We start from the raw sequence: 26,145 nt of genomic DNA, 5'->3' as shown, positions 1-26,145 counted from the left end.
ACGTGATCGTTCTCTTAGTCGTGTGCGGTGCCCCCTTCCACCATAATACTCGATAATATTGTAGCGGTGCTTAGGCGAAGCCCTGCGACGGTAGAACATCAAGATCGTCACCATGTCGTCGTGCTGACGGAACTCTTCCCCGACACTTCGCTGGATCGGAGTCCGGGGATCATCATTGAGCTGAACGTGTGCTAAAACTCGGAGGTGCCGTAGTTTCGGTGCTTGATCGGTCGGGCCGTGAAGACGTACGACTACATCAACCGCGTTGTCATAACGCTTTCGCTGTCGGTCTACAAGGGTACGTAGATCACACTCTCCCCTCTCGTTGCTATGCATCACCATGATCGTGCGTGTGCGTAGGAATTTTTTTGAAATTACTACGTTCCCCAACAGTGGTATCGGAGTCTAGGTTTTATGTGTTGATGTTATATGCACGAGTGGAACACAAGTGAGTTGTGGGTGATATAAGTCATACTGCTTACCAGCATGTCATACTTTGGTTCGGCGGTATTGTTGGACAAAGCGGCCCGGACCAACATTACGCGTACGCTTACGCGAGACCGGTTCTCCCGACGTGCTTTGCACAAAGGTGGCTAGCGGGTGTCAGTTTCTCCAACTTTAGTTGAACCGAGTGTGGCTACGCCCGGTCCTTGCGAAGGTTAAAACAACACCAACTTGACAAACTATCGTTGTGGTTTTGATGCGTAGGTAAGATTGGTTCTTGCTTAAGCCCGTAGCAGCCACGTAAAACTTGCAACAACAAAGTAGATGACGTCTAACTTGTTTTTACAGGGCATGTTGTGATGTGATATGGTCAAGACATGATGCTAAATTTTATTGTATGAGATGATCGGGTTTTGTAACCAAGTTATCGGCAACTGGCAGGAGCCATATGGTTGTCGCTTTATTGTATGCAATGCAATTGCGCTGTAATGCTTTACTTTATCACTAAGCGGTAGCGATAGTCGTGGAAGCATAAGATTGGCGAGACGACAACGATGCTACGATGGTGATCAAGGTGTCGCGCCGGTGACGATGGTGATCACGACGGTGCTTCGAAGATGAAGATCACAAGCACAAGATGATGATGGCCATATCATATCACTTATATTGATTGCATGTGATGTTTATCTTTTATGCATCTTATCTTGCTTTGATTGACGGTAGCATTTTAAGATGATCTCTCACTAATTATCAAGAAGTGTTCTCCCTGAGTATGCACCGTTGCGAAAGTTCTTCGTGCTGAGACACCACGTGATGATCGAGTGTGATAGGCTCTATGTTCAAATACAACGGGTGCAAAACAGTTGCACACGCGGAATACTCAGGTTATACTTGACGAGCCAAGGATATATAGATGTGGCCTCGGAACACGGAGACCGAAAGGTCGAGTGTGAATCATATAGTAGATATGATCAACATAGTGATGTTCACCAATGAAACTACTCCATCTCACGTGATGATCGGACATGGTTTAGTGATCTTTAGTAATATGATTAATTGAACCTAAATTTATCATGAACTTAGTACCTGATAGTATCTTGCTTGTTTATGTTTGATTGTAGATAGATGGCCCATGTTATTGTTCCGTTGAATTTTAATGCGTTCCTTGAGAAAGCAAAGTTGAAAGATGATGGTAGCAATTACACAGACTGGGTCAGTAACTTGAGGATTATCCTCATTGCTGCACAGAATAATTACGTCCTGGAAGCACCGCTGGGTGCCGGGCCTGCTGCTGGAGCAACACCAGATGTTATGAACGTCTGGCAGAGCAAAGCTGATGACTACTCGATAGTTCAGTGTGCCATGCTTTACGGCTTAGAATCGGGACTTCAACGATGTTTTGAACGTCATGGAGCAAATGAGATGTTCTAGGAGTTGAAGTTAATATTTCAAGCAAATGCCCGGATTGAGAGATATGAAGTCTCCAATAAGTTCTATAGCTGCAAGATGGAGGAGAACAGTTCTGTCAGTGAGCATATACTCAAAATGTCTGGGTATAATAATCACTTGATTCAATTGGGAGTTAATCTTCCAGATGATTGCGTCATTGACAGAATTCTCCAATCACTGCCACCAAGCTACAAGAGCTTCGTGATGAACTATAATATGCAAGGGATGAATAAGACTATTCCCGAGCTCTTCGCAATGCTGAAAGCTGCGGAGGTAGAAATCAAGAAGGAGCATCAAGTGTTGATGGTCAATAAGACCACTAGTTTCAAGAAAAAGGGCAAAGGGAAGAAGAAGGGGAACTTCAAAAAGAACAGCAAGCAAGTTGCTACTCGAGAGAAGAAACCCAAACCTGGACCTAAGCCTGAAACTGAGTGCTTCTACTGCAAGCAGACTGGTCACTGGAAGCGGAACTACCCCAAGTATTTGGCGGATAAGAAGGATGGCAAGGTGAACAAAGGTATATGTGATATACATGTTATTGATGTGTACCTTACTAATGCTCGCAGTAGCACCTGGGTATTTGATACTGGTTCTATTTCTAACATTTGCAACTCGAAACAGGGACTACAGATTAAGCGAAGATTGGCTAAGGACGAGGTGACGATGCGCGTGGGAAATGGTTCCAAAGTCGATGTGATCGCGGTCGGCACGCTACCTCTACATCTACCTTCGGGATTAGTATTAGACCTAAATAATTGTTATTTGGTGCCAGTGTTAAGCATGAACATTATATCTGGATCTTGTTTGATGCGAGACGGTTATTCATTTAAATCAGAGAATAATGGTTGTTCTATTTATATGAGTAATATCTTTTATGGTCATGCACCCTTAAAGAGTGGTCTATTCTTATTAAATCTCGATAGTAGTGACACACATATTCATAATGTTGAAGCCAAAAGATGCAGAGTTGATAATGATAGTGCAACTTATTTGTGGCACTGCCATTTGGGTCATATCGGTGTAAAGCGCATGAAGAAACTCCATACTGATGGACTTTTGGAACCACTTGAATATGAATCACTTGGTACTTGCGAACCGTGCCTTATGGGTAAGATGACAAAAACACCGTTCTCCGGTACTATGGAGAGAGCAACAGATTTGTTGGAAATCATACATACAGATGTATGTGGTCCGATGAATGTTGAGGCTCGTGGCGGATATCGTTATTTTCTCACTTTCACAGATGACTTAAGCAGATATGGGTATATCTACTTAATGAAACATAAGTCTGAAACGTTTGAAAAGTTCAAAGAATTTTAGAGTGAAGTTGAAAATCATCGTAACAAGAAAATAAAATTCCAACGATCTGATCGTGGAGGAGAATATTTGAGTTACGAGTTTGGTGTACATTTGAAACAATGCGGAATAGTTTCGCAACTCACGCCACTCGGAACACCACAGCGTAATGGTGTGTCCGAACGTCATAATCGTACTTTACTAGATATGGTGCGATCTATGATGTCTCTTACTGATTTACCACTATCATTTTGGGGATATGCTCTAGAGACGGCCGCATTCACGTTAAATAGGGCACCATCAAAATCCGTTGAGACGACGCCTTATGAACTGTGGTTTAGCAAGAAACCAAAGTTGTCGTTTCTGAAAGTTTGGGGCTGCGATGCTTATGTGAGAAAGCTTCAACCTGATAAGCTCGAACCCAAATCGGAGAAATGTGTCTTCATAGGATATCCAAAGGAAACTATTGGATACACCTTCTATCACAGATCCGAAGGCAAGACTTTTGTTGCTAAATTTGGAAACTTTCTAGAGAAGGAGTTTCTCTCGAAAGAAGTGAGTGGGAGGAAAGTAGAACTTGATGAGGTAACTGTACCTGCTCCCTTATTGGAAAGTAGTACATCACAGAAACCAGTTTCTGTGACACCTACACCAATTAGTGAGGAAGCTAATGATGATGATCATGAAACTTCAGAACAAGATACTACTGAACCTCGTAGATCAACCAGAGTAAGATCCGCACCAGAGTGGTACGGTAATACTGTTGGAAGTCATGCTACTAGATCATGATGAACCTACGAACTATGAAGAAGCGATGGTGAGCCCAGATTCCACAAAATGGCTTGAAGCCATGAAATCTGAGATGGGATCCATGTATGAGAACAAAGTATGGACTTTGGTTGACTTGCCCAATGATCGGCAAGCAATTGAGAATAAATGGATCTTCAAGAAGAAGACTGACGCTGACGGTAATATTACTGTCTACAAAGCTCGACTTGTCGCAAAAGGTTTTCGACAAGTTCAAGGGATTGACTACGATGAGACCTTCTCACCCGTAGTGATGCTTAAGTCTGTCTGAATCATGTTAGCAATTGCCACATTTTATAATTATGAAATTTGGCAGATGGATGTCAAAACTGCATTCCTGAATGGATTTCTGGAAGAAGAGTTGTATATGATGCAACCGAAAGGTTTTGTCGATCCAAAGGGAGCTAACAAAGTATGCAAGCTCCAGCGATCCATTTATGGACTGGTGCAAGCTTCTCGGAGTTGGAATAAACGTTTTGATAGTGTGATCAAAGCATTTGGTTTTGTATAGACTTTTGGAGAAGCCTGTATTTACAAGAAAGTGAGTAGGAGCTCTGTAGCATTTCTGATATTATATGTAGATGACATATTACTAATCGGAAATGATATAGAATTTCTTAATAGCATAAAGGGATACTTGAATAAGAGTTTTTCAATGAAAGACCTCGGTGAAGCTGCTTACATATTGGGCATTAAGATCTATAGAGATAGATCAAGACGCTTAATTGGACTTTCACAAAGCACATACCTTGACAAAATTTTGAAGATTTCAAAATGGATCAAGCAAAGAAAGGATTCTTGCCTCTGTTACAAGGTGTGAAATTGAGTAAGACTCAATGCCCGACCAATGTAGAAGATAGAGAGAAAATGAAAGATGTTCCCTATGCTTCAACCATAGGCTCTATCATGTATGCAATGCTGTGTACCAGACCTGATGTGTGTCTTGCTATAAGTCTAGCAGGGAGGTACCAAAGTAATCCAGGAGTGGATCACTGGACAGCGGTCAAGAACATCCTGAAATACCTGAAAAGGACTAAGGATATGTTTCCCATATATGGAGGTGACAAAGAGCTCATAGTAAATGGTTACGTTGATGCAAGCTTTGACACTGATCTGGACGATTCTAAATCGCAAACCGGATACGTGTTTACATTAAACGGCGGAGCTGTCAGTTGGTGCAGTTCTAAACAAAGCGTTGTGGCGGGATCTACATGTGAAGCAGAGTACATAGGTGCTTCGGAAGCAGCAAACAAAGGAGTCTGGATGAAGGAGTTCATATCCGATCTAGGTGTCATACCTAGTGCATCGGGTCCAATGAAAATCTTTTGTGACAATACTGGTGCAATTGCCCTGGCAAAGGAATCCAGATTTCACAAGAGAACCAAACACATCAAGAGACGCTTCAATTCCATCCGGGATCTAGTCCAGGTGGGAGACATAGAGATTTGCAAGGTACATACGGATCTGAATGTTGTAGACCCATTGACTAAGCCTCTTCCACGAGCAAAACATGATCAGCACCAAAGCTCCATGGGTGTTAGAATCATTACTGTGTAATCTAGATTATTGACTCTAGTGCAAGTGGGAGACTGAAGGAAATATGCCCTAGAGGCAATAATAATGTTATTATTTTATTTCCTTATATCATGATAAATGTTTATTATTCATGCTAGAATTGTATTATCCGGAAACATAATACTTGTGTGAATACATAGACAAACTAAACGTCACTAGTATGCCTCTACTTGACTAGCTCATTAATCAAAGATGGTTATGTTTCCTAACCATAGACATGTGTTGTCATTTGATTAACGGGATCACATTATTAGGAGAATGATGTGATTGACATGACCCATTCCATTAGCTTAGCACCCGATCGTTTAGTATGTTGCTATTGCTTTCTTCATGACTTATACATGTTCCTATGACTATGAGATTATGCAACTCCCGTTTGCCGGAGGAACACTTTGTGTGCTACCAAACGTCACAACGTAACTGGGTGATTATAAAGGAGCTCTACAGGTGTCTCCAATGGTAAATGTTGGGTTGGCGTATTTCGAGATTAGGATTTGTCACTCCGATTGTCGGAGAGGTATCTCTGGGCCCTCTCGGTAATGCACATCACATAAGCCTTGCAAGCATTGCAACTAATGAGTTAGTTGCGAGATGATGTATTACAAAACGAGTAAAGAGACTTGCCGGTAACGAGATTGAACTAGGTATTGAGATACCGACGATCGAATCTCGGGCAAGTAACATACCGATGACAAAGGGAACAACGTATGTTGTTATGCGGTCTGACCGATAAAGATCTTCGTAGAATATGTAGGAGCCAATATGAGCATCCAGGTTCCGCTATTGGTTATTGACCGGAGACATGTCTCGGTCATGTCTACATTGTTCTCGAACTCGTAGGGTCCGCACGCTTAAGGTTTCGATGACAGTTATATTATGAGTTTATGAGTTTTGATGTACCGAAGTTAGTTCGGAGTCCCGGATGTGATCACAGACATAATGAGGAGTCTCGAAATGGTCGAGACATAAAGATTGATATATTGGACGGCTATATTCGGACAGCGGAAGTGTTCCGGGTGATTTCGGAGAAAACCGGAGTATCGGAGGGTTACCGGAACCCCCCCCCCCTCCCGGGAGAAGTAATGGGCCATATGGGCCTTAGTGGAGAAAGAGAAAGGCAGCCAGGGTGGACCACACGCCTCCTCCCCCCTGGTCCGAATTGGACTAGGAGAGGGGGGCGGCGCCCCCCTTTCCTTCTCCCTCCCCACTTCCTTCCCCCTCCTAGTAGGAGTCCTACTCCTACTAGGAGGAGGACTCCTCCTTGGCGCGCCTATAGGGCCGGCCGGCCTCCTCCCCTTGCTCCTTTATATACGGGGGCAGGGGCACCCCTAGACACACAAGTTGATCCACGTGATCGTTCTCTTAGCCGTGTGCGGTGCCCCCTTCCACCATAATACTCGATAATATTGTAGCGGTGCTTAGGCGAAGCCCTGCGACGGTAGAACATCAAGATCGTCACCACGCCGTCGTGCTGACGGAACTCTTCCCCGACACTTTGCTGGATCGGAGTCCGGGGATCGTCATTGAGCTGAATGTGTGCTAAAACTCGGAGGTGTCGTAGTTTCGGTGCTTGATCGGTCGGGCCGTGAAGACGTACGACTACATCAACCGCGTTGTCATAACGCTTCCGCTGTCGGTCTACAAGGGTATGTAGATCACACTCTCCCCTCTTGTTGCTATGCATCACCATGATCTTGCGTGTGCGTAGGAATTTTTTTAAAATTACTACGTTCCCCAACAGTCCGGGATTAGGGGGTATCTAGACATCCGGATTATATCCTTTGGCCGGACTGTTGGACCATGAAGATACAAGATTGAAGACTTCGTCGCGTGTCCGGATGGGACTCTACTTGGCGTGGAAGGCAAGCTAGGCAATACGGATATGTATATCTCCTCCTTTATAACCAACCTTGTGTAACCCTAGCCTCCTCCGGTGTCTATATAAACCGGAGGGTTTTAGTCCGTAGGACAACATACAATCATACCATAGACTAGCTTATAGGGTTTAGCCTCTTCGATCTCGTGGTAGATCAACTCTTGTACTACTCATATTATCAAGAATAATCAAGCAGGACGTAGGGTTTTACCTCCATCAAGAGGGCCCGAACCTGGGTAAAACATCGTGTCCCCTGCCTCCTGTTACCATCCGTCTTAGACGCACAGTTCGGGACCCTCTACCCGAGATCCGCCGGTTTTGACACCGACAGCCTCCGTCTTCACGGGTGAAGCCAGGAGGACTGCGTGGTCCATTGACCATCAAAACTTCTGCCGCGGGGTCGCTGCTGTCGCACTCGGATGCAGTCTCTGCGGAGCCAGTCGACAGGTCGAACAGGCCGTAGAGAGTTTCGTCGGGCTCGATTGCCGCGACTTGGGGGGTGGCCGACTGGAGAGCCACCGCATGCCTCACCCACCGCTGAAGCCTCGATCGACCGGAACGTTTGCTCCGGCGGGCTGCAGGGAGGGAAGTCAGCACAGGAGCCGACCGATACTGAGTCGACGGCTGCCGCATGAGGACGCCACGGATGCACGTGTGAAAGTGCATTGCCCCGCGGACGGGGAGCACCTCGACGTCAAGTGGCGCTTCCTGGAGCCAAGCGGAGTCGTCGGCGATGAACACGACCGCGCCGAGACGGATCTCGCGGCCCTCGGCCAAACCTCCTCCTGAAACCATGTTGATGGGGATCGGGAAAATCGCAACTTCTCCAACAAGTCGCTAAGACATCCGCCCCACGGTGGGCGCCAACTGTCGTGGTTCTAAGTCTGACAGTAGAATGGGGGTAGGGATGTAGAGGCAAGATCCTAGCTATGGAGGAGTTGTACACGCGAGTTTTACGAGTTCAGGCCCTTCTCAGAGGAAGTAACAGCCCTACGTCTCGGAGCCTGGAGGCGGTCGACTGGATTATATGCTTGTGTGTTACAGGGGATGCGAACCCCCGTGCCTGTGGAGGGGGGTGGCTTATATAGAGTGCGCCAGGACCCCAGCCAGCCCACGACACAGAGGGTTTAAGGTACATTGAAGAGAGAACGTTACTGGTAACGCCCACATTAAACTACTGTGAATGCCAATTAAGCCTATGAGTAAATGCTCGACCGTTGCATATACAGAGTGGCTTTAGCTCTTCTGCCCGTCGAGTGACTTCTGCGACGGTCGAGTGACATCGATTCTTCCGAGTGGAACGTTTTCGGTCGAGTGGATGATGGTACCCTTTGGATGATCCTGGCTTTAGGGTGCTGTCCTAGGGGAGGATGTCTAGGTCAGGTCTATGACCCTACCCTAGGTATGTAGCTTCATCAGCGGCTGCCACCTAGGTCAGAGAGAGGGAGAGGAGGGAGAGAGTGAAGCGAGAGGGGATTGGCTCGGATCTTGACCGCATCCAACCGACATCCGCGGTTCCGACCGCAAATGCGCCGTTAATGCGCGGAGGGCGTCGGTTGGCTACGGTGACACCTGATTCGTGGGCCCGGCCGGTCAGTTCGGTGCTTAACACGGGCGAAGCGGGCAGTTTCGCGACTTGGTAGTTCTTTTTGCCTCGGATTAGGAAAAAAGTGATAGTTTTCCGCACAAAATCATAAAATTGTAGTTTTTCGACACGTTCCCGTGAAATGTGGTAGTTTTTGATTAAATACTCTGGTAAGTCCATCACATTTGAAAGGGATGAGCAGATCAAAAATTTGCACACAAGCAAACAACTGTTTTTTGCATCTGCTTACACCCAAAACACAAACATACGCAACCGAACAACATGCATCCCGCTGGGCCTTGATGCAATGCAGACAACCGATAAACATGCAGATGTTGACTTTTTGCTTGCACATACTCAGCCGGGTCCAACTAGAACAAATATGCAAAGGGCAAAAAACGGTGCAGCCTAAACTAATGATTATTACTCCATTTACATGATCCGTGCTTTGATACTGTAACAGTAACAGGCAGCACAGCCTCGGAGGGCAGCAGGCAGGCGGCGTCCCTGGGGTGTGGCGACGTGGCCCCGTGCCGTGTACACGTGCCAGTGTGCCCTTGGCAAGCGAGCACCGCACCATCTCTCGCCGTATTCGACTCCTCCACCGCCCGCCCCCTGGATTGGGAGCCAAGAAAAGCAGACCATTGTTTCAAAAAAGAAAAAGAAAAGCAGACCATAGATCCTCGGAAACCAGCGCCTCCGATCCATTCCGCCTCTGCCGCTTGCTCCCCCGCCGCAGCCCTGCACCCGGAGGCTGCCTGCTTCTCCTGCCCAGCGCTCCCGCAAGTCGCAGCCAAGGTGATAAACAAACTCCCTGCTCTTTTTCGTTAAATTCGTTCGTCCATCCATGCTGCTGCTGTGTGAGTTTTGATTTTGATGCGCTAGGTTGCAAATTTAGTGGATTTCCTTCTGCTGCCTCTGCCTTGAGACCGAGAGGCTCTGATTTTGCTCGGCTGATTAGTTGAAGCTACTTGCAACCAGTATATGCATATGCCTTATGAGCTGTTTGTTTGTTGTAATGCAAATTAAGGGGTTTCGCCCGACGAAACACCCAACACGAAGAGTTTCTTTTGATTCAAGCCCATGGTCGTAGTTCTTGCAGTTTGAATTACCAATATATACTTATGTTCGAGCATGATTATTTGCCACAGAACTTCTTCTAGATGCTCTGCAGCCACTGTCTGTAATGCACTTCCTTATTCAGTGATGATTTGTGGATAGATTTTTCCTGTTTGATAAATTCTTCATGAATTTACTGTAGAAATGGCTCGACCTGAGGAGAACGCGAAATTCCCCAGCTGTGATGCCTACTTTGACACTATCCAGTCCAAGAAGAAGCTCCCTCTAGCTTTGCAGGAATCCCTGACCGCCGCCTTTGCTCAGATCCCAGTCGCATCGTTTCCTGATGTTCCTAGTGGCCGAGGTATGCACTTCTGCAAAAGAAACGACTCAATCTGCATATTCTTTCTGCCTTATATTTTTTTGTCACATATATGTTGTAGTGTTTGTAACGACCGATATTCTCTCTCTGCTGTAGTGACCGAAATTCCTGGAGAAACTTCCGTTCTTGATGCTGTTAGAATTTTATCTGAGCACAACATAAGGGCAGCGCCAGTGCTTAACCCTGAACCTGGGGCTCCAGCTGATTGGCAAGGGAGGTATCTTGGCATCATCGAGTACTCAGCCATCATCCTTTGGGTACTAGATAATGCTGATCTCGCGGCCGTAGCTCTGTCAGCTGGATCAGCAACTGCTGCAGGAGTTGGAATGGGTGCTGTTGGTGCAGTGGGCGTGGCAGCATTAGGTGTAACCGGCCCGGCAGCTGTCGCTGGATTGACTGCTGCTGCAGTAGGGGCTGCTGTTGCTGGCGGGTTAACTGCTGAAAAGGGTGTTGCGAAGGATGGAGTTACTGCTGCTGATCATTTAGGGGAAGATTTCTACAAAGTTCTGCTTCAGCAAGAACCTTTCAAATCGACTACAGTATGACAATTGCTCTATCTTGAAGCTTTTTTTTTTTTTTGTTATGTTGATCAAGCATTGAATCCATGCACCAAGAGCAACGTAATCGACTTAATGTTTTGTTGTTTTGCTAAAACAAAGTTCAGATACACTTAAGTTAAAACCCAGTATTCAAAACCAGATGGGACTGGCATTCTGACCAAAAAGACCGTGACCTTAGTCCGGTTTCTAATTTAAAGACTGATTGAGAAAGAACTTGTTTTTTCTAGTGTCAGTTTGTGATTGGGGGCCTCCTCACATTCCACAGATCTGTGTGCTATGGCCCTGACATCAATCGGGTTGGGATTCTTTGTGGTTGAGAACTAACTGATATATTTGTGCATATAGTACGTTCATATAAGTATATGAACTAATTTATGTGAATTATTTAAATGTGGTTTTTTAGTCACCGTGGGATTGTTTGAACTGGTGGGCTGGCGCCGTTTTCACGGCTGTTTTTTTGTTAATTGTCTTGTCTCGTTTTGTACATGACGGTTATGCCATCCAACCTGACATAATTCATACAGTCTTGCTTGGCTTTGTGGTATTTCAGCTGCACTAAAATTTGTTGCTAAGGTTTATTTGGTCATTTGTTCCGACCCTTTAATTTCGCATTGCATGAATATCTTCTCTTGTAGACCCTGTTAACTTTGTATCCTTTCTCCTTTTCTTGTAGGTTCGGTCAATTGTTGAGTCCTACCCATGGTCTCCTTTTGTGCCTGTTACACTTGACAGTTCAATGCTTGCCGTACTACTGTTGCTCTCCAAGTACAGGTTGAGGAATGTGCCTGTGATCGAACCTGATAAGCCAGTTATTAAGAACTTCATTACTCAGACTGGTGTTGTTAAAGGACTTCAGCAGTGTAAAGGAAGGGATTGGTTCGACTATATTTCGGCACTTCCTCTTTCAGACTTGGGGCTTCCATTCATGTCTCTTGATGAGGTTATTTGTCTCACTTCGCTGCCTCTTTAGTTAAACTCTTGTCTTGGTAGTGTAAGATTTAATCCTCTGTGCTATCCCGATCACTGCAGGCTGCAAAATCTGAAGCAGGACCTTTGAATAGGCTTTGACTCTGTTATAAGAACTGTTTAATGAGAAATTTACGATATTGTGTTATCTTCAGGTTATTACGGTTAACAGTGATGATCTAATCTTAGAAGCTTTCAAGTGCATGAAGGATAACAAAATTGGCGGTGTACCCGTAGTAGAAGGTCCCCGAAGGAAACTTGTTGGTAGTGTGAGCATAAGGGACATTCGCTTCCTGTTGCTTAGGCCTGACTTATTTTCTGATTTCAGGCACGAAGCGACTCAACCCAATGATTTATTCCCCTGTGTCTTTTTCTTTTTCTTTCAAATATGTCTCTTCACGTGTCTAATGATACTTTTGATCCATCCAGGCACCTTACCGTGTTGGATTTCATGAAGGCTCTAGGTTCCACTCTTCCTGACTCGGGGGACAATGGGCTGGTGAAGCCGCCACTCACCTGTGCACCTGATGCTTCCATGGGCAGCGTGATCGACAGCATCGGGTCGAGGATAACCCACCGGATATACGTGGTGGATGGCGACTTTGAGGTGGTCGGTGTTGTGACACTGCGAGATGTGATCTCTTGCTTCATCCACGAGCCCCCTGGCTTCTGCGACAGTTATCTTGCTTCAGCGATGGAGAAGCTCGAGGACAAGGGCGATGCCGATTCCTCCGTTGAGAACAGCTGAGCCCTCCGTTGAGAACAGCTGAGCTCTCGGGAGAGCAAGACGGTGGAAATAACAGACAGGGTTAGTGAGCAAGTCTTGTAGTTGGGCTGATTCGTTCATGTTGTGGTGTTGATACAGTAAATTCTGTGTGGGGTGACAACACATTTCAGTGCCTCTGTTGGTGTCAACTGTGCGTTGCTGAGTTGGCTGATCCGCACCTGTTTCCTGATGCAAACACTGCAGTGGCGATTCTGTGATGTGTAAAAGGGTTAACGAACCAATGATTACCCAATCTCAGTCGTCATGTGTACCTCTGTATCCTCCTCGATCAATCGAGTAGTCTGATGTATGGCAGTTGTTTAAGCCTTGCAGGCGTGCGCAGGTTTTCTGTTTTATCCTTGAGCTAGCAATATAATGTTTTTGCTACTTACTCCCTTGGATCAATGTTATTTGTTGCTCACTTAGTGCGACTATAGCACAAGATTGTACTAATTGAGCGACAAATAATGGATCAGACTACTAAGTTAGGTACAGAAGAATTCATGGCCAACAACATTTTCTTACATGACATGGAGTCTAGATCCAAAAGTAACTAAACACTAATATACATAGAAAAAGTTCCACCAACAGTGCCCTTTGCCCACTGCGCTGAACACCAGCGTGTACATCGAGGACGGAGATCAGCTATGGCGCAACTCTGGCACGATCTTCTCATTCACGAACAAATGGCACCACACGACCCCAAGACTCTGCGGATACAGTTCTTCACGTGTTAAGATTTGGAAAGCTAGAAGCAATTCAAGCACCAGCATCGTCCATTCTCTAAGATCTGCTGAGTGAAAAAAGAGGCAAACATCTCAAGGAAATAGTAGTAGTATAGTACTCACAACATCATGAGCCCGAGCATGACGCAAGTGGTCACCAAGATGTCCGACTAGTCGAACACCGCCGGCGCTCCCGGAACCAGGACGGCGTCGATGAGGTAGACGGTGAGCCGGTAGTTGTAGACGACGGTGCCGGTGACCCTGGCCTCGACCGGCGTCGTGAACGATGCCGGCGACGAGGAGAGCTCCATGGCGCCTCCGTAGTACCAGATGGTGACCATGCCGTACCCCCAGCGGCCGCCGTCGAGCGTCTGCACCTCAATATGCCTGTGGCCGTGGGTCAGCAAGCGCTCCACGTCGGCGGAGCGCGCCGCCAGCCCGTGGTGGAGAAGGAGTTGCTGAAGCGCGGGGCGAACGCCGCGACCGCGCCGTCGTCCGGGCAGAACACGGTGAGCCCCGCGTAGCTCCGCTCGCGGAGCACCTGGCCCACGCCGGCCGTGGCGGCGACGAGGCCGGCGAAGGCGCCGCACCCGCTCTTGGACATGATCTGCTCGATCGCCAAGCCCCCCGGCGGCGTCGCCTCGGGCGGTTGTGCCTCGGCGCAGGGGACGAGCATGAGGAGGAGCAGGATGGCTCCGGCGAACTGCATTGTGCTTGATTTCTCTCGGCTGGTGGTATTTCTTTACCCTGAGAAGCGAGAATAATGGAGGTATGGTGGACAGGGTTTCTCTCGGCTGGTGTTTTGGCTTGGCCTAGTTCTTTCGGGGGCTCAGGCCAGGGCAGGAGGCTGGGGGAAGAAGGGTTTTTGGCTGATCCACGGCCGCGGGCAAATCGAGGTGCGGACGCTGCCCATGTGCAACGCCCCGGTCGCCATTTTCTCCTTGCTGGTGGTATGGCAAGAAATGGTGGGCTTTATGGCGCCGTGACAGAAGCTGTGGCTATGGCTGACTGAGGAAAGTGTACACCCATGGCCATGGATGGTGCCAACTTTGCAAGGGCGGAGCGCGGTGACTTATCAGGGCAAGCCTTGGGACTTTTCCACGAAGCATCGTGTGCGGTGAAATTTGACACGTCCTGGTATGTTGCACACGTGAGCTACAGTAGGCTTCACTTTGCGCAATGATATTGAGGAAATCTGCCCCCTACACGTTCCCAGACAGCGCCGACTCGTCCCTCAAATGTCCTCATTTGCAATCACAAGTTTGATATCCGAAACCCCGTATCCATGCAAATACACACACGTCCATCATTACACGTACACACAACTTCGATAGCAACTGAAACGAGCAACCCACATACGGGGCGGTTCCTCATTCTGTTGCGGAAGGGCAAAAAGGAGGCTACCCAATTCCGCCAGGGTTAGTGAGCAAGTCTTGTAGCTGGACCGATTCGTTCAGGTTGCGGTGTTGATGCAGTAAATTATGTGTGGGGGTGACAAGGCAATTCAGTGCTCTGTTAGCGTGCTTTAGTCTGTCAGCTGTGTGTTCCTGAGTTCGCTGATCCGCACCTGTTTCCTGGTGCAAACACTGCAGTGGCGATTCTGCGACGTGTAGAAACGTTAACGTACCGAAGGTTGCCTAATCTCAGTCATGTGTACCTCTGTATCCTCCTCGATCAATCAATCGAGTAGTCTGATGTATGGCACTTGTTTAAGATTGCAGGCGTGCGCAGGTTTTCTTTTTTATCCTTGAGCTAGCAATACAATCTTTCTACTAAGTAATGTCTGAGGTACAGAAGAATTCATGGCCAGCAACATTTTCTTGCATCACTCACATGAAGTCTAGTTCCTAAAGTAACTAAACACTTGTATGCTCCTTCTGTAAAGAAATATAACAGTGTTTAGATCACTAAAGGAGTACATAGAAAAAGTTGCTCGCAAGAACACATATATACATAGACAGAGAAGACGCAAGCACAGGAGATGGTAGTGTTTAGACAAGTCACAGACATACACCGTGCAAAACGACGGCCATGGGATACATAAACTTAACGTGCCACCAGTCGGTACATCAGGGACGGAGATCTGACCGTGAAGGAGGCTTGCAGCAGGACTACGGGAGAGGGGACGCACGGAAGCGATCACGAACTAAGGTTCTTGTCGCCCTATGGCGCAACTTCGGTACGATCTTCTCATGCACGAATGACAGAAAGAACACACGACCCCAAGACTCTGCGGACGAGAGATGGATACAGTTAACGTGTAGAATTAAGATTTGGAAAGATAGAAGCAATTCAAGCTGAATACGAAGGGAGGCAAACAGCTCAAGGAAATAGTAGTATACTCACAAGGTGACGATCCCGAGCAAGAAGCAAACGGTCACCAGGCTGTCCGAGTAGTCGAACACCGCCGGCGCTCCCGGAACCAGCACGGCGTCGATGAGGTAGAGAGTGAGGCGGTCGTTGTAGACGACCGTGTTGGTGACCCTGGCCTCGTCCGGCATCGTGAACGACGGCGGCGACGAAGAGAGCCTCATGGTGCCTCCGCAGTCGCAGATGGTGAGCATGCCGTAGCCCCAGCGGCCCCGATCGAGCGTCCGCACCTCGATTTCCCCGCCGAGGCGGGTCAACAAGGAGAGCTCCACCTCGGAGGAGCGTACCGCCAGTCCGTGGTACAGAAGAAGCGAGGCCTGGCGGTCGGCGGTGAGGTTGCTGAACCGCGGGGTGAACGCCGCGACAGCGCCGTCGTCCGGGCAGAACACGGTGAGCCCCGCGTCGCTCTGCTCGCGGAGCACCTGGCCCACGCCGGCCGTGGCGGCGACGAGGCCGGCGAAGGCGCCGCACCCGTTCTTGGACAGGATCTGCCCGATCGCCATGCCCCGCGGCGGCGTCGCCTCGGGCGGTTGTCCCTCGGCACAGGGGACGAGCAGCAGGAGGAGCAGGATGGTGGTGCAGGGGGCGACGGCTCCGGCGAACGGCATTGTGCTTGATTCCCCTGCTCGCCCAAGCTAGCTGGAAGAGTTTCTTTACCCTGAGATTCTGAGAAGCGAGAATAATGGAGGTATGGTGGATAGGGTTTCTCTCGACTGGTGTTTTGGTCTTCGGCTTTCATGCCGTGTTCCGGTGGTTCTGTCTTGATTGCAGTTCTGTTTCTGGCCCTGCCCATTTTCTCTTTGCAGGTACTAGTAGTATGGCAAGAAACGAAAATGATACACTTACGGCAAGTTTCTACGGATTGAAGTTACGGAAAGCTCTCCCACCAATCATTCCCTCTCGTGATTTGCACCGTTGGGCCGCTCTCCCCTCTATTCTCCAACCATAATTTGCCACATCCGCCTTTATGCCGTTTGTGACAGAAGCTGTGGCTATGGCCGAGGAAAGTGTACACCGATGGATGGCGGTAATTTTGCAAGGACGGAGCGGGATAACCTATATATCAAGCCTTGGGGCCTTCCACGAAGATACGTGCGCGGTGAAATTTGACACGTCCTGCTAGCTGGACACGTGAGTTACGATGGTTTGCACTTTGAACATTGGTATTTAGCGCTTGCGGTAAGTTGATCCAAGCAGACATAATGAATTTCGGTTTGAACCAGAGTTAACATGTTCTAACAGCATCTACACCTGGACTGAGAAAATCTGCCCCCTAGAAGTTCGCGGACAGCGCCAACCCATCGCTTAAATGTCCTCATTTGTAACCACAACTTTTACATTCGAAACCCCCATATTCATGCAAACACTTACACGTACACACAACTTCTATAGTAACTGAAACGAGCAACCCACGCACGAAGCGGTTCCTCGTTCTATTGCGGAAGGGCAAAAAGGAGGCTACCCAATTCCGCCAGTCCACCGCTGGCCAGACCGGTGGTTCCCTCCCTCTCCGTCTGCTACTCTGACGGCAGGAGAGCGAGGGTACCCTGGAACTGGGGGCCCGGCGTGTAGATACTAGGTTAGTGGTCTTGGCGGCGGCGTTGAGTTGGGGATGACGGTGCCCGTTTGAAATAAGTGTGTCGGCGTTCGATCCCCTTCCCGACGAAGCTTTGGGCAGAGTTGGCGAGTAGATGTGTCACCGGGGCAACATTACGCAACATGTCGTCAGTTGCCAAAGTGTCACCGGTTCCCGCATCATTGCAGCCCCACGAACAATACCTCACGGAAGTTGAAGCACTCCTAATGTCCTCTCCACAACTTTCCTACCACTTACATGCATTTGTGCAAAAAGACATTGTTTTCTACCTCGGGGGATTTGAATACAATCTTCAAAAATGTCGTCCACTAAGGATAGATACCATCGACAAGGGGTTGTAACCCATTGTTACCGTTGCTAGATTATATATCAAACATGGTGTTTCGGTGATAATTTTAGAATTGGTATCCATGCTAGCTTAGTTCTCAAGCGTGGTGTTGCGGGTAGGTTTCTTTTTCAAATTTCTTGAATGGACTGGAGGAACACATTGAGAGAAATTCATTTCTCTCCAACAATTCTAGTGCTAGCTAGAAGTAAGATGAAGCTAGTAACTTTTTCATGCGGTAGCTAGTAAGATGACGGCTAGAAACTGAATCTACACTCTTCCTATTCTCTTCGCATGGGAGTTGAGTGTAGAAAAAAAGGGACAACCAATGCTTAATTAACCATGCTTATTCATATTATTCTACTCATCATAACAAGTGAAACAAGGTACAAACATTGATCTTCTAGTTAGTTTTTTCTTCTTGTTTCTTATTTTCTGCTAATCGCAGATATAATTCCAACTGAAGTGCTACTTACAGTTGTTGTTTTTCATTTCATTTCCAAAGCAGGGTGTTGATTTTGATCCACTTCAATCATTCTTCAATCTGATCAATCATTCACGGAGGATCAGAAAAGTGTTATCAAACAAATGGGTTTTGGTCATTTGTTGGAATGGGCTTATTTTTTTGCCTACAGACATTTACCACTGGATTGCATTCCAATGTGATACATCTACAAGAACACAAACTCTTGAGAATGGGTTTTCTGTCACTACTACAACCAACACCATTCACACCATGTTAGAAATTCCTATTGGAAATAGGAAAATAGAGAACACTTGTTCTCAAGAAAACAACAATTTAATTCACCAATTAGTTAGTTGGGAAGGCTATATTCCTTCTAACGAAAATTTGTGTTCGCTCATAAAACTAGATGTGCCTCTAGAGCTATTCTCAAAGGTATTCTTTGTTGTTGCCATGGCTTCCTTTCTTTGCCTTTCTACATATTGTTTGCCAAGGACAAATTATTACAATGGTGTCTTTCTACTAGGCTCTTTATCCGATACCAACCTTTGTTTGTTCTTGATGTCTTGCTATTGAAATAGAAAATTTCATATTAGCATTAACACAAAATAGTGAAATCATTGCTGGTGGTTGTAGTTTTCTTCTGGTGGTATGTGATGTCCTGACTTATTAGGGATGATAGACTACTCATATCAATAAGGAATTCATTCTTTTCCGGGAGCCCATTTGGACAGAACTCCAAAGTTAAGCGTGCTCAGCTTGGAGTAGTGTCAGGATGGGTGATGTCCGGGAAGTTGCTCCCGGGTGCGCATGAGTGAGGACAAAGTGCGCAGAAAAAGACTAGTATTGATCTGTGGGCCTAGTCTAGATCCCGCCAGGAGTAACGGCCACCGGCGGGTGTGTCCGGGGCGTTACATGGTAGGCTCTATTTTAGTGTATTTCATCTCTCGTCTTGAAAGAGCACACGTAATTTATATTTATTACGTCACACATAGTGGCATATTTTAGTTTTTTCCAAACCTCATATTTTGAATTTATCATAACTTATGAGTTCAGTCTTGGCAAAAAAATCGAGGATCAGTGTTTGGTATACCAACATAATCAAATCATACACTCTGCTTGACTCTCAACCTACTTCAAACAACACATTTGGGAGGTTGGCTATAAGTATTATTGTTCCTCAATTTTCAGAAGCTTTATTTTTCTTATCTTTGTGATTTCACTGCTTACTAATTCCCTATCAACTCAAATAGTTAAAACACATTTCCGCAACCCTTTTTTGCAGGATATCACTTGCAAGATGGGGATAAGTACACTATACTAACCAACATCAAGAAATACATTCATGAAAAAAATGCCAATTGAGTATTTTGTTGAGTTACCCTTCTTCCAGTTGATTGGTTGCTACTTTACCGTTTTGTTTAAATTTTTTGTTGCATATTACTTAACTCTATTGTCTGTTAATTTAAATATATTTTTCTGTAGCCAACATGCCAAACTCAACATGCAATTATTGTCTCAAAGTTTCTTCCAAAGAATAGTTGAGAATTCTATCCCAATGGTGAAAGCATACATAGATGATCTTTTGTTGGTAGTTTCAACCAAAAAATCTTTGTCAAACAGTTGGGAAACATGTGTTTACCAAAAAGCACATCGGCTTCTGCTTCCATAGATCTTTCAAGCATATTTCGGAATTTCTGCTTAGAAATTGCAGTGCAATCTATTGTCCAAGAACCAACTAACCAGCCTCTCATTAAAGAAGTACTAACACAGATGGTAAACAAATTTACAATAAGCTAGGATGAGAGTTTACATATGCTTCAACCATCTGAAAGCATAGATCATCCTCTAGGTGTGAAGCTGATAGAAATCCCTGTTGGAGAAAACACTACAGTTGGCAACCTTCAAGTATACAAGTACATTGGCAAAATTGGTATAATAGAACGCACAACTTTCTTGTTATTCTTTAGTTGAACTAAATTTTTATATCTGGTTCAACAAAACTTTTTGAACAATTGTTCTCAAAAGAAGCAAGCAACAAGCTTTTACTTCTGCAGAAATTCTCACGGACAAAATTCAACTTCGAAACTCCCATTATTTCTCCCTATGGTATGGACTTGTACTCCCATTATGTTGTTTTTCAACTTCAATCTAGTATTCGGTTATTGGTCAAGCTCTTAACTTATCATAGAAGGTTAGTAGCATAGGCTTATTGGACGACATTTGTAGGAACATATCTTGAGTTACAACAAAATAGTGCAAGTTGTCAAGCCCAACTAACAAACACAAGCGTGAGTAATATAGACAAGTCAACTGGGAAAAGCAACAAGTCTCCATTCTACACAAGCAATAAGTGGGGCCTTTCTCTCAATGAGCCCTCTTTGGTCCTAATCGAACCGTCCTCTAGTGGACACAATATGTGAAGAACCTTTTGATATTTCCAAAGATTTCTTCCAAACACAAATCTCAGAATTTCTTCAAACAACCAACAAAAATTGAGTATCTAGAAACCAAGTTCTTCACATCAAAGTCCTATGGACAACATATCCCTACCATCTGGTTCTACTAGTATCCAACAATTACCAGTAGTACAATGGGCTTCTCCTCTTTCCGACACAATTGTTCTTGAGAAACTTGACCAATTTGGAAAAAATGTCAGTAATAATACAAATGCAATCAATAAAAGCGCTAAAGGAAGTTTCAAATTAGACATATCTTTTTTTAACACAAGGTATTCTAGTTCGACACAAATTTTCTTCTCTACCTCAATCGAGAATGAGTTGTATAATATGGGTTTCATTTATGGGCAAACTTGAATAAAGTTACTCTCTTTGTTATAACAGATCTTTCAACTCTAACTTCCTCATTTTCTGCATTTACATAGTTTCAAATTGAAGGAAATATACCCTAGAGGCAATAATAAAGTTATTATTTATTTCCTTATATCATGATAAATGTTTATTATTCATGCTAGAATTGTATTAACCGGAAACATAATACTTGTGTGAATACATAGACAAACAGAGTGTCACTAGTATGCCTCTACTTGACTAGCTCGTTGATCAAAGATGGTTATGTTTCCTACCATAGACATGAGTTGTCATTTGATTAACGGGATCACATCATTAGGAGAATGATGTGATTGACTTGACCCATTCCGTTAGCTTAGCACTTGATCATTTAGTATGTTGCTATTTCTTTCTTCATGACTTATACATTTCCTATGACTATGAGATTATGCAACTCCCGTTTACCGGAGGAACACTTTGTGTGCCACCAAACGTCACAACGTACCTGGGTGATTATAAAGGTGCTCTACAGGTGTCTCCGAAGGTACTTGTTGGGTTGGTGTATTTTGAGATTAGGATTTGTCACTCCGATTGTCGGAGAGGTATCTCTGGGCCCTCTCGGTAATGCACATCACTTAAGCATTGCAAGCATTGCAACTAATGAGTTAGTTGCAGGATGATGTATTACGGAACGAGTAAAGAGACTTGCCGGTAACGAGATTAAACTAGGTATTGAGATACCGACGATCGAATCTCGGGCAAGTAACATACCGATGACAAAGGGAACAACGTATGTTGTTATGCGGTCTGACCGATAAAGATCTTCGTAGAATATGTGGGAGCCAATATGAGCATCCAGGTTCCGCTATTGGTTATTGACCGGAGACGTATCTCGGTCATGTCTACATAGTTCTCGAACCCGTAGGGTCCGCACGCTTAACGTTTTGATGACAGTTATATTATGAGTTTATATATATATGTTTTGATGTCCCAAAGGTTGTGCGGAGTCCCGGATGTGATCATGGACATGACGAGGAGTCTCGAAATGGTCGAGACATGAAGATTGATATATTGGAAGCCTATGTTTGGATATCGGAAGTGTTCCGGGTGAAATAGGGATTTTACCGGAGTACCGGGAGGTTAACGGAACCCCCCGGGGACTTAATGGGCCTTAGTGGGCCTTGGTAGAAGAGAGGAGAGGCGGCCAGGGCAAGGGCCGCACCCCCTCCCCCCTAGTCCGAATAGGACAAGGAGAGGGGGCGGCACCCCCCTTCCTTCTTCTCCTCCACCTCTTTCCCCTCTCTCTCCTAGTCAAACAAGGAAAAGGGGGGGAGTCCTACTCCCGGTAGGAGTAGGACTCCTCCTGGCATGCTCCCTCTAGGCCGGCCGCACCTTCCCCCTTGATCCTTTATATACGGGGGCAGGGGGCACCCTAGAGACACAACAATTGATCGTTTGATCTTTTAGCCGTGTGCGGTGCCCCCTCCACCATAGTCCACCTTGATAATACTGTAGCGGTGCTTAGGCGAAGCCCTGCGTCGGTAGAACATCATCATCATCACCATGCCATCGTGCTGATGAGACTCTCCCTCAACACTCGGCTGGATCGGAGTTCGAGGGACGTCATTGGGCTGAACGTGTGCTGAACTCGGAGGTGTCGTGCGTTCGGTACTTGATCGATCGGATCGTGAAGACGTACGACTACATCAACCGTGTTGTGCTAACGCTTCCGCTTTCGGTCTACGAGGGTACATGGACAACACTCTCCCCTCTCGTTGCTATGCATCACCATGATCTTGCGTGTGCGTAGGATTTTTTTTGAAATTACTACGTTCCCCAACAGTGGCATCTAAGCCTGGTTTTATGCATAGATGTCATATGCACGAGTAGAACACAAGTGAGTTGTGGGCGATATAAGTCATACTGCTTACCAGCATGTCATACTTTGGTTCGGCAGCATTGTTGGATGAAGCGGCCCGGACCGACATTACGCATACGCTTACGCGAGACTGGTTCTACCGACGTGCTTTGCACACAGGTGGCTGGCGGGTGTCAGCTTCTCCAACTTTAGTTGAACCGAGTGTGGCTACGCCCGGTCCTTGAGAAGGTTAAAACAGCACTAACTTGACAAACTATCATTGTGGTTTTGATGCATAGGTAAGAATGGTTCTTGCTCAGCCCACAGCAGCCACGTAAAACTTGCAACAACAAAGTAGAGGACATCTAACTTGTTTTTGCAGGGCATGTTGTGATGCGATATGGTCAAGACATAATGAGATATAAGTTGTTGTATAAGATGATCATGTTTTGTTGAAGTTATCGGCAACTGGCAGAAGCCTTATGGTTGTCTCTTTATTGCATAAGATGCAAGCGCCAAATAATTGTTTTACTTTATCGCTATGCGATAGCAATAGTTGCAAAAGCAATAGTTGGCGAGACGGCCATGTGACGACACATTGATATAGATCAAGATAATGGAGATGATGGGGTCATGCCAGTGACGATGGAAATCATGACGATGCTTTGTAGATGGAGATCAAAGGCACAAGATGATGATGGCCATATCATGTCACATATTTTGATTGCATGTGATGTTTATCTTTTATACATCTTATTTTGCTTAGTTCGGCGGTAGCTTAATAAGATGATCTCTCACTAATTATCAAGGTACAAGTGTTCTCCCTGAGTATGCACCGTTGCGAAAGTTCTTCGTGCTGAGACACCACGTGATGATCGGGTGTGATAGGCTCTACGTTCAAATACAACGGGTGCAAAATAGTTGCACATGTGGAATACTCAGGTTAAACTTGATGAGCCTAGCATATAACAGATATGGCCTCGCAACACGGAGACCGAAAGGTCGAGCATGAATCATATAGTAGATATGATCTACATAGTGATGTTCACCATTGAAACTACTCCATCTCACGTGATGATCGGACATGGTTTAGTTGATATGGATCACGTGATCACTTAGAAGATTAGAGGGATGTCTATCTAAGTGGGAGTTCTTAAGTAATTTGATTAATTGAACTTTAATTTATCATGAACTTAGTCATGGTAGTATTAGCATATCTATGGTGTAGATCAATAGCTCACGTTTAGCTCCCCTGTTTTATTTTTGATATGTTCCTAGAGAAAACTAAGTTGAAAGATGTTAGTAGCAATGCTGGGGATTGGATCCGTGATCTGAGGATTATCCTCATTGCTGCACAGAAGAATTATGTCCTTGATGCACCGCTAGGTGACAGACCTATTGCAGGAGAAGATGTAGACGTTATGAACATTTGGCTAGCTCAATATGATGACTACTTGATAGTTTAGTGCACCATGCTTAACAGCTTAGAATCGGGACTTCAAAGACGTTTTGAACGTCATGGACCATATGAGATGTTCCAGGAGTTGAAGTTAATATTTCAAGCAAATACCCGACTTGAGAGATATGAAGTCTCCAACAAGTTCTATAGCTAAAAGATGGAGGAGAATAGCTCAAGTAGTGAGCATGTGCTCAGATTGTCTGGGTACTACAATCGCTTGAATCAAGTGGGAGTTAATCTTCCATATAAAATAGTGATTGACAAAATTCTCTAGTCACCATCACCAAGTTAGTAGAATTTCGTGATGAACTATAATATGCAAGGGATGACGAAAACAATTCCCAAGCTCTTCGCGATGCTAAAATCGTCGAAGGTAGAAATCAAGAAAAACATCAAGTGTTGATGGTTGACAGGACCACTAGTTTCAAGAGAAAGGGGAAAGGGAAGGAGGGGAACTTCAAGAAGAACGGCAAGCAAGTTGCTGCTCAAGTGAAGAAGCCCAACTCTGGACCTAAGCCTGAGACTAAGTGCTTCTACTGCAAAGGGACTGGTCACTGGAAGCGAAACTGCCCCAAGTATTTGGCGGATAAGAAGGATGGCAAAGTGAACAAAGGTATATTTGATATACATGTTATTGATGTGTACTTTACTAGTGTTTATAGCAACCCCTCAGTATTTGATACTGGTTCAGTTGCTAAGAGTAGTAACTCGAAACGGGAGTTGCATGAAGAGAAACTAGTTAAGGGCGAGGTGACGATGTGTGTTGGAATGAATTCCAAGATTGATATGATCATCATCGCACACTCCCTATACTTTTGGGATTAGTTTTGAACCTAAATAAGTGTTATTTGGTGTTTGCGTTGAGCATGAATATGATTTGATCATGTTTATTGCAATACGGTTATTCATTTAAGTTAGAGAATAATTGTTGTTCTGTTTACATGAATAAAACCTTTAATGGTCATACACCCAATGAAAATGGTTTGTTGGATCTCGATCGTAGTGATACACATATTCATAATATTGAAGCCAAAAGATGCAAAGTTAATAATGATAGTGCAACTTATTTGTAGCACTGCCGTTTAGGTCATATTGGTGTAAAGCGCATGAAGAAACTGCTAATGGGCTTTTGGAATCACTTGGTTATGAATCATTTGATGCTTTTGAACCTTGCATTTTAGGCAAGATGACTAAAACTCCGTTCTCCGGAACATTGGAACGAGCTACTGACTTGTTGGAAATAATACATACCAATGTATGCGGTCCAATGAGTGTTGATGCTCGTGGCGGGTATCGTTATTTTCTGACCTTCACAAATGATTTGAGCAAATATGAGTATATCTACTTAATGAAACATAAGTCTGAAACATTTGAAAAGTTTGGAGAATTTCATAGTGAAGTTGAAAATCATCGTAACAAGAAAATAAAGTTTCTACGATCTGATCGTGGAGGAGAATATTTGAGTTATGAGTTTGGTCTTCAATTGAAACAATGCGGAATAGTTTCGCAACTCACGCCACCTGGAACACCACAGCATAATGGTGTGTCTGAATGTCGTAACCGCACTTTATTGGATATAGTGCGATCTATGATGTATCTTACCGATTTACCACTATCGTTTTGGGGTTATGCATTAGAGATAGCTGCATTCACGTTAAATAGGGCACCATCTAAATCCATTGAGACGACGCCTTATGAACTGTGGTTTGGCAAGAAACCAAAGTTGTCGTTTCTTAAAGTTTGGGGTTGTGATGCTTATGTGAAAAAGTTTCATCCTGATAAGCTCAAACCCAA

The 26,145-nt window shown here is 45.3% G+C and overlaps 2 protein-coding genes across 2 annotated transcripts; one reads left to right on the top strand and one right to left on the bottom strand.

The window, feature by feature from the left end:
• The first annotated feature begins 9,548 nt into the window (after window positions 1-9,548).
• Window positions 9,549-13,089, top strand: LOC123188025 (SNF1-related protein kinase regulatory subunit gamma-1-like). Its single transcript, XM_044600055.1, has 6 exons — window positions 9,549-9,830; window positions 10,294-10,455; window positions 10,570-11,012; window positions 11,707-11,973; window positions 12,155-12,327; window positions 12,429-13,089. The coding sequence occupies exons 2-6, from the start codon at window positions 10,296-10,298 to the stop codon at window positions 12,745-12,747; spliced, it is 1,362 nt and encodes a 453-aa protein (XP_044455990.1). The 5' UTR covers window positions 9,549-9,830; window positions 10,294-10,295; the 3' UTR covers window positions 12,748-13,089.
• Window positions 13,090-15,274: 2,185 nt separating this feature from the next.
• LOC123185018 (fasciclin-like arabinogalactan protein 2) lies at window positions 15,275-16,625 on the bottom strand. Its single transcript, XM_044597038.1, has 2 exons — window positions 15,837-16,625; window positions 15,275-15,720 (listed from the first exon to the last, which is right to left on the bottom strand). Exons 1-2 carry the CDS (start codon window positions 16,466-16,468, stop codon window positions 15,681-15,683), a joined length of 672 nt encoding a protein of 223 aa, XP_044452973.1. The 5' UTR covers window positions 16,469-16,625; the 3' UTR covers window positions 15,275-15,680.
• Window positions 16,626-26,145: the final 9,520 nt, after the last annotated feature.

This window comes from Triticum aestivum, chromosome 2A, assembly GCF_018294505.1.
Source record: "Triticum aestivum cultivar Chinese Spring chromosome 2A, IWGSC CS RefSeq v2.1, whole genome shotgun sequence".
In the NCBI taxonomy this organism is placed as follows: Eukaryota; Viridiplantae; Streptophyta; class Magnoliopsida; order Poales; family Poaceae; genus Triticum; species Triticum aestivum.
Note: the sequence above shows the minus strand (reverse complement) of the source record. Positions and strands in the feature narration are given on the sequence as shown.

What these genes read in the sequence shown, in the direction of transcription:
- LOC123188025 (XM_044600055.1), top strand. Translation starts at nt 10,296, where the DNA reads ATGGCTCGACCTGAGGAGAACGCGAAATTCCCCAGCTGTGATGCCTAC. An exon ending in AACCTTTCAAATCGACTACA is followed by an intron (nt 11,013 to 11,706) that starts GTATGACAATTG and finishes CTTTTCTTGTAG; the next exon opens with GTTCGGTCAATTGTTGAGTC. An exon ending in GACTTATTTTCTGATTTCAG is followed by an intron (nt 12,328 to 12,428) that starts GCACGAAGCGAC and finishes TGATCCATCCAG; the next exon opens with GCACCTTACCGTGTTGGATT.
- LOC123185018 (XM_044597038.1), bottom strand. Translation starts at nt 16,468, where the DNA reads ATGCCGTTCGCCGGAGCCGTCGCCCCCTGCACCACCATCCTGCTCCTC. An exon ending in TTGCTCGGGATCGTCACCTT is followed by an intron (nt 15,721 to 15,836) that starts GTGAGTATACTA and finishes TCTCGTCCGCAG; the next exon opens with AGTCTTGGGGTCGTGTGTTC.